This window comes from Anneissia japonica, unplaced genomic scaffold (assembly GCF_011630105.1).
Source record: "Anneissia japonica isolate Jap-2015-1 unplaced genomic scaffold, ASM1163010v1 scaffold7731_len1735946_cov199, whole genome shotgun sequence".
Taxonomy (NCBI): domain Eukaryota; kingdom Metazoa; phylum Echinodermata; class Crinoidea; order Comatulida; family Comatulidae; genus Anneissia; species Anneissia japonica.
Window position 1 is genome coordinate 1,478,548 of NW_022758997.1, and position 8,776 is coordinate 1,487,323.

Here is an 8,776-nt window from a genome sequence, read left to right on the forward strand (position 1 = left end):
TTAAAATGTAACGATGATTTTTTTAATTTTTAATGTAGCGTTTGTTGACAGCCTTTGTCAACAAGTTGTTTACTGTGAAGAGCTTTGATGCCGACTTCCAATTGATCAAGGAATTTGATCAAGGCGATGGGAAAAGCTTATCAATGCCAGACGGAATAAGGTCAAGCAGCTTACTCTCATTTTAAAGGGATGCATTTAATACTGCAACTAACTGTGAAGTAGTTATGATTATTTTTTTTTTTTTTTGATTGGGCTCAAGGCCAAGGATATTCCAAATAGCTAACTTTTTTTAAGTGGCAAGTGATTGCTGAAATCTACAGTGATTATTAACCTACATACAAGTGTCACAATGTAAACTATCCTATTATAAAGCTAGATAAAAACAAGCCCACCCAATATTGTGCACCCCACTGCCCACCCTACTTTAACAATGGTATATTGCATTTTGGGTGGTTTTTGTTCAGGTGGTTATTGTCCAAGATCGTTTTTGTCCTACATTCACAATCACAAATGAATCATACACACAAAATGCTCTACATAAACTGAGACTCATTAAGAGGTTTTTTGTGTTTGCTTATATCAGACGTGAACAGTTTTTGCAGTGGACAGAGTCGCTACCAGAGAACCAGACTCCATCGTGGCTAGGCCTTCCTAACAATGCTGAGAAAGTGCTTCTCACAACCTTGGGTAAGGTTATAAAATGTCATCATAAAATGTAGAATAACCATCAAGGAATTAATAATAATAAAAGTGATAATAATAATAATAGTAATAATTTAATATTAATTATGATCTTGCATAGGCACCTATTTAAACATTGAAATAGCTTTTTAAGACCTAGACTTGTTTTTAATATAACCATTTTGTGTTGTTTGCATTTTAAAATATTTGTGCTCATTAGTAATTTAGTTTTATCATTGATCTGATCCATGATGGCGAAATGCTAGGCCCCTGAAAGTCTCCCAGTAGTAGTTGGCAGGTTATCGAAAATTTTGATTTTAGATTACGTGAAAATGGTCTATTTTTTATATCATGTTTACTCCATTTGCTTCTGTTTTGTAGTGTCAAATAAACTACTACAGACCAACAATGGTACTCAAGCCTTGTCCAGGCTATCAAATTCTGTTTGACAAAAACATGTGACATGCCTACATATGGTCATAGCATTTTAAGAATGGTCTGGATTTTTATGTTTTTATTGTTTTTTAATACTTTATTTTAGAGCTTAAATCATTTTCTTTGATATTATAGGAAGTAACATGATCTCTAAGTTGCTGAAGATGAGTCTGTTGGAGGATGAGGAAGACATATCTGCTGCGTCTGTTGAATTCAGAGAGAGGCACACATCAGATGGTCGGCCATCTTGGATGAGAACACTCAATACATCAGTTGGCCATTGGCAGAGTGTTGTACCAAAAGTATGCTAAGAAATTTTGTTTTTGTTTATTTTCTTCCCCATATTGTCAAGATGTGCTTTATAAATTTTCATTGTATTATGGCAATACCTTAAGAAAATGTGTGTCCTAATGGAAAAATCCAACGGTCTATACCACTTGGCCTCATAGCTCAGTTGGTAGAGTATCCAAATGCTAATCGGAAGGTCATGGGTTTGAATTCTGATAAGGACAATATGTTTTTCTCGAAAAATTAATTACTAACATTTTAGTTAAGATGAGACACAAACAGATTACCTGTTCAGTGTCAGTGTTTCAGATTCAATCTTTATTTTGTCTTTATAACCCTATGCTTATTATGCTTTTATCATTTGTGTTATTAATATTTGTTTAATTTTTCCAGTCTTTGCCATTGCTGAAGAGAACAGCAGACAACATTAAGGATCCTCTTTTCCGATTTTTTGAGAGAGAGGTAAGTAAAACCCTCTTATTTTCCTTGCTATACTGTATTGAAATAAAACTTGGAAGAACATTTCAACACCATTTATGGTGCTTAGTTTTTAATATTTTTGTAATTGTTAATAGTAGTACATATAACATCAATGTTTGTCATTTGATTTTAATTACCTGTTTCAGGTTAACCTAGGATCCAGACTGTTGAAGACCGTACGAGCTGATTTGGAGAATGTAGCACAAGTCTGTCAGGGTAAGAAGAAACAGACCAATCATGATAGGGCTCTTATATCTGACTTGGCTAAAGGTATCATACCTACAAACTGGAACAAGTACAAAGCACCAGTCGGCTTGACCGTCATTCAGTGGGTTGGTGACTTCAGCGAGAGAATCAAACAGCTGCAGCGAATCTCAACGGCAACTGCTCAAGGTGGAGCTAAGGAACTTAAGGTAAATTAAATCAAAAGTTGGCACAGTAGCAAGTAATGTCAAGAATGATAGAGATGGTATTGATGATGATGATTCAGTTGATGATGATAATGATACTGTTAATGAGAATGATTCAATTCAAATGACATTCATTCAGTGATGGTAAACAATACAATAATGATATTCAATACAAAAATGAAAATGGGAAAAATATGTAAAATAAAAATAAAGTTTTATCATTGGGATCATGATTAAAAACTTGTCTCATCATGACTCCATGAAAAGAGAAAATAAATGATGATGATGCTGATATTGTTAGTGATGATACTGTTAATGATGACGGTAAAGGTATTTTTGCATCGTTAGTTTAGGTTACCTACTATAATAGTGTTTTTGTTTTCGCTATATAGACTGTATTATGTGCTATGTAAGTCTCTTACCATTACCATGTTGATGGTAATGATCAGTTCTTAAAGATGATGATAATAATTTTGATAATGATGCATGAAACTTATAAGCAATCTACTCGTTTTTTTTCACCAGAATTTGCAAGTATGGCTAGGTGGAATGTTTATCCCAGAGGCATACATTACAGCAACCAGGCAGTTCGTTGCTCAAGCTAACAGCTGGTCATTGGAAGAACTCCAAATGGAGGTAAGTTTTCTCAATCCTTTATTTTCTCGAGCCACCTACAGGATGGGAAGTATGCTCTATTCTTCTGTGAAAGTCCTTTCCTGGGCTCAATTACTGGATCTGCCACTGCTTTATGAGTCTTAGCAAGTGGAGCTATTTGTGGTCATGAGAACAGATCGTAAGACCATGAGGTCCATTCCAAACTCTTCAGAACATTATTTATACCGACACTGCATCTATATTGGTTAAAACCTAATGGTAACCATATTGTGTACTCAACCATCAAAATCTTTTTGTTCCTGGTTGTATTATGTCAAAGTGTTTTCCTTGAAAAAAGTCCTTGGATTAGGTATGCTCATTTGAAAAACAAGCAGGGGATTTTTACTTTTGTACCAGAGGCCTATCCACGATTTCATTACACTAGGACAAGTTGAATTTGTCTACTTCCTTAACAAATATTATATAACAGTAGTTGACAGTGATTTAAATTTGGTCTTCTTTTCTATAAAGGTCACAGTAGCAGACAAGGGTCAAACTGTCTCTTATACACATCTAGATGTGTATAAGAGATAGGTAGTACATATAACATCAATGTTTGTCATTTGATTTTAATTACCTGTTTCAGGTTAACCTAGGATCCAGACTGTTGAAGACCGTACGAGCTGATTTGGAGAATGTAGCACAAGTCTGTCAGGGTAAGAAGAAACAGACCAATCATGATAGGGCTCTTATATCTGACTTGGCTAAAGGTATCATACCTACAAACTGGAACAAGTACAAAGCACCAGTCGGCTTGACCGTCATTCAGTGGGTTGGTGACTTCAGCGAGAGAATCAAACAGCTGCAGCGAATCTCAACGGCAACTGCTCAAGGTGGAGCTAAGGAACTTAAGGTAAATTAAATCAAAAGTTGGCACAGTAGCAAGTAATGTCAAGAATGATAGAGATGGTATTGATGATGATGATTCAGTTGATGATGATAATGATACTGTTAATGAGAATGATTCAATTCAAAGCTCACTATGAACACAGCAGGCGAGGGCGCTGCAGTAGATGGCCAAGAACACAGCTTCTACGAGCGAGGTGTAGCAATCCTGTGTTCAGGACTGTCAGCTTAAATTATCGTGATGCTATAAAAAAAAATACGTGCTTGAGTAATTTGCATGCTTATCAAAGAAAAAACATCATGTTAACTGTGAAAAGAAACACTAAAAATCGTTCATAGTATTAAGCATTGAATTTATTTGTATAATCTAAACATAGCTACTATTATCAGAATTGTATTAAAATAATTGCAATGTGTTGTGAAAATAAACATACTAATAATTAATTAATTAATAATAATAATAATAATAATTAATAATTATTAATTGATAATTATAATTAATAATTGAATAATTAGTTTAAAGAATATCAATGGTATCAGTGGTGGTTTATATAGAATGTTGCTTTCTTTCAATGTGTAAAATTGTTGACATGAAAAGATGGTATAGTCCTGTAATAATGGCATGAATTCACATTTTTTGATTGAAGTTTAAAAATGTTGCTTATAATGTCTAAAAATAAGATTGATAAACAATGTATTGCAACATAGATTTTTTTGACTGTTAACAGTCCATTGAAATTGGCACAGATTTCTTCAATAATATCAATAATTATAATGTTAATATCGATTTTGTTCTTTCTTATTGCCAAGAATTGTTGAATTATTAGAGTTATAGTAGAATATCACAGTTTGATTATAGTCATAAAGTTTGATAAATAAACATAAAATTGTAGATTGGTAGAGCTGTGTAAACTGCATAGATTCATTATATGAATCTATAAAAATTACATTTTTGTGGATAATCCATCGTATACTTTTCTTAAGATTGAATGGCATACAGTATGTGTATAATTTTACATATTAATTATCACCATATATTATAATTCATTTCTTTGCTTTTCTCTCTTTAAAAAAAAAAAAGAATTATTGCATGGTAATATCTTATCTTAATTCAAAATATTTGGATTTGAGAAATGAGATTCAAATTTTGTCAGTGAAATAAATGTGGTGTCATATACAGGGATGTGTTGGCTATTATATCTGTTTACATATCTCCGACCTACTATCTGCCGAAGATACTATATATATTCACGTACGATATATTAATATTCACGTAAATACCTTGTGTAAGGTGCTAATTACTCGTATCGTGCGGGCACTTGTTAGGGTTAGGCTTAGATTAGATAAGATAGCAGTGGCGGTGCCAACGTTGTAACAGGAGCCACGGACCAAAACAAACATTTAAAAAAATTTTTAACGCGCTCAACTTGCTAACCGATAGCACTTGCTAACCGATAGCACTTGCGGTATCCGGATACTGCTAACGGTTAGCGCTAATTCGTTTAGCTCCCGATCCGGATACTGGGGCTCACGTGAGAACCAGGCTAATAATACCTCCATGATATAACCATGGTGGTATTATTGAGAAGGCTACGTGCACCCAGCGCTATGCAAATGAACCAAGATCAAAGCTGCTGCAGCGCGTGAAGAACGTTTGCGCAATGCCCTTACTGTCCGATGTGTACCCTGCCATCAAATTTTCAGCAGGTATAGTTTACCAAAAAATTGAACATGCCGAAATGGAGAGCACCTTCTTTTCTCGATGCGCACTACATACAGTCAATCACTATGGCTGCTCAATCATTTCCATTTTGAAGCTGATACATTTATCTCTCATAAAATATTAAAGATATTAATATTATCCACCAAAAAAAGTTTCGAATTTAATGGAACATTTACATGACCTTTAAAAGTATAGTATATTTCAACTTAAATTTTCATAAATTGGTCAAAATTCGCTAATTCTAATTTTAACAGTACAGTATTAATTAATAAATGATTGAGGATTATAATAAACTAAGTCATTTTAGGGTTAACTATTCGAAAAATTAATCCAAAATCTGAGTTTTACGCTGACTTAGCTTTATAGTCGAACCAATCAATCTTTAGACAGAATTATAATGAACACAGAAGTAATTTTAACATAAATATTTTACGGAATCCGTTCCTGAAATATACAAATAATAACATACTAAAAGTCCGAAAACATCTAATCAGGGGAACATTGTTCATTATAAAAATATTTAATGGGTTAAAATCAAACGCTTTATTGCACAACTGCTCAGCTGGAAGCGTCGTTGCCAAGTTGTTGCTAACGAAAAAATGTGAATTATAGGGTAATACGCCCGCGCACGATCCAAAGGCGGGGAACACACATTGGTTTGTCGTGTCAAAGGGATCTGTTGCCGAGTGATCTCCTCAATAATACCTCCATGATATAAGAGCACACTTCAACACATTATTTATTTATTTATTTGAACATACACCTTTGAATCGGTGGCACTCAATATCAATTGGTGCGTTCGTACAAACAAACAAAAAAGGGTAAAATTTAACAAACAAAATAAATAACAATCGACTGTATATAATATTACAAATCGGTGGCACTCAATATCAATTGGTGCGTTCGTAAAAACAAAAAAAAAGGTAAAATTTAACAAACAAAATAAATAACATCGACTGTATATAATATTACAAATTAAAGAAACGTAGAAAAATAACATATGAAATTAGATGAGATCACATTTCGCATCGCATTTCATACTCAGAAATAATTTACAGGTCAACTGTAAAGTAAATGCTTAAAATAACTAACCTAAAAATATAAAATCTAAAGATGAAAAAGTCTTACAACAAAAAGATAATACCAAGGTAGACCACTAAACTTAAGGAATACAGACAACGATGTAGAGTCCACTTTTTATCACAAATAAAAACTAAATCTCCTCCTAAAACATATTGAAGTTTAATATCGTCATTTGTTGTTGAAAAAAGTGTCCATGTATCATAATCGTTACAGAGTAGAAGGTCATTTTCAAGATTTGTTAAATGTTGTTTTCTAATGATATTATTAGCGGGACAATCTTCAATTTCTCCACTTTCACATAGGGTGCAAATGCCTGAAACATCATTTGACCATGTACACGTTTTACAATCAAGGGGTAGTGTATTAGATCTTAATTTAAATTTTAGGCTTGCCCCAAGAAAATTTTTGTCCAACAAATATTTTTGTAATTTAGGAGAAACTTGAAGTCTTGAATAATTAATTAATGAAGGTTTTTGCAATAATTTATTTGAGCACTCTGATCCCGTTCTACAAATTGACAGAGAAAGAATTACACATTAAATTATCAAAATCAAAAACATGATTATAAAAATCAATATCAGGACATTTTGCAAAAGTATCTACACAACTAATAAGAAATTTATATTTTAAAATATTAAAGTTCATTCAAGTTGAAGCATACATTTAAGCACACTATTAGGCCACCTGTAAATCGTTGATAAATTTTGTTTGTTTGGGATGCCCCCGAACGGTGAACGACCAGATGATTGGTGGAATGTGATCACGTGATACGTTTTTTTTTACTCTGCGGATAGATTTCGCACACCACAACGGCCCAGTGTATTAAACAAATGAGTACCAAAAATATTCGATATTTTCTCAAAATCGAGGGGTACGATCATGAAGAACTTTTTGTATGTTGTTAACCATAAAATTATCATCCTATATACGTCTTTTCACCCAAACCCATTTCGCGGGAACGGGATGAAAAGAAAGAATTTACAGCCTGTGGCCTACGTGTTGTTGATTCTCCGGGTTAGCCCATCTGCAGACCGGTGCGATCAACTGGCCTCTAAAGAACCTTGTGCCGACCCTGGGAAGTGCTCGGGAAAACGTTGTATCTCATAGCCCACGCGGGAAATTAATACCGCTTTACTGGTAAGTACCGACACGTTGGCTATTTTAAAATATTGGCGCTGCGAGTGGGAGGGGGATCTATAATACTGAAACCCTTCTTTCTGCCATGTTTGATGACTTGTAATTTGTATAGCCTAGAGATGACTAACACCAGCCTCACAAGCAAATATATATGGGCAGCGTGACCACTCACAATTATTAATTTTTGATATAGGCCTACCCAATGACTGGGTCGAAATTACCCAAGATTCAGCAAAAATTGCCCAAAATTACCCAAGCTTCCTGAAAATGCATTAAAATTTGAAAAATGTGTTTTTCGCATGTATAGTTTCCTTTTCAGTTCAATTTATGAACCATTTTTATTGTAATTGTTTGTGTTCATTATTAAAATTAATATCAAAGAGTATAAATAGAACAAGTAGGCCAGGCTATAATTGAGATAGGTGCCACTTGGAGAGGTAGAAATTATCATATGGTTTTTCTAGACCAGTTTTTTATGTATGGGGAATCAGAATATGTGAGGTAAAAATTTTTTGTTAAAATTAGCCATTTTGGCGGCCATTTTGAAAAAAACCCACTTCCCCTATGTCGATTTTTCTAGATTTTTAATGTTCATACAGGGACCTTAAGAAAATGCACTGTGCAAACAGAAATTCTGTTTTTTCAACCCTAAGATGTATTTTTCTTGTACTAATTGCAGTGTGATTAGCAATACACGAAGAATATTGCTCAACATAGGGTTACACAGAAAAATACAATTATGTAATATAAATGAATTAATGCCTTTATACATAAAAATTATGGTAGCTATTTGTGTGGTCCTCTGGAATACCTTGTGTAGTACACAAAAATAATGAAAAACAACCCGATATTGTAAGGAAGCTGGATTTTTATAGGATTCTGGTGATATTTTCCATTCTTCAAAACAATAAGATTAATATAAGGGAGCATTTTTACTTACATTTCCAAAAGTGAGTTAGCGCACCACCCTAAAATATGTTATTTTGGGTTTAAAAAGTCAACAGCAGTTATTACATTCATGTTTTGTAAATTAACCAAA

The 8,776-nt window shown here is 33.6% G+C and overlaps 2 protein-coding genes across 3 annotated transcripts in view; both read left to right on the plus strand.

Annotated features, from left to right (window-relative positions):
• LOC117125502 (cytoplasmic dynein 1 heavy chain 1-like) overlaps positions 1-4,971 on the plus strand; it is a gene marked incomplete in the record, with an annotated part of 58,601 nt that extends 53,630 nt beyond the window's left edge. The window contains 8 exon segments of the mRNA XM_033272006.1: positions 584-687; positions 1,252-1,418; positions 1,798-1,866; positions 2,031-2,297; positions 2,820-2,930; positions 3,420-3,446; positions 3,535-3,801; positions 3,925-4,971. Coding sequence (XP_033127897.1) covers positions 584-687; positions 1,252-1,418; positions 1,798-1,866; positions 2,031-2,297; positions 2,820-2,930; positions 3,420-3,446; positions 3,535-3,801; positions 3,925-4,026 — 1,114 coding nt within the window.
• A 2,462-nt stretch (positions 4,972-7,433) lies between these two features.
• Positions 7,434-8,776, plus strand: part of LOC117125536 — a 33,326-nt gene continuing 31,983 nt past the window's right edge. For both annotated transcript variants that reach the window (XM_033272058.1, XM_033272057.1), the window contains exon 1: positions 7,434-7,737. The gene's annotated coding sequence lies outside the window, so the exon portion shown is untranslated. The remainder of the gene's footprint in view (positions 7,738-8,776) is intronic.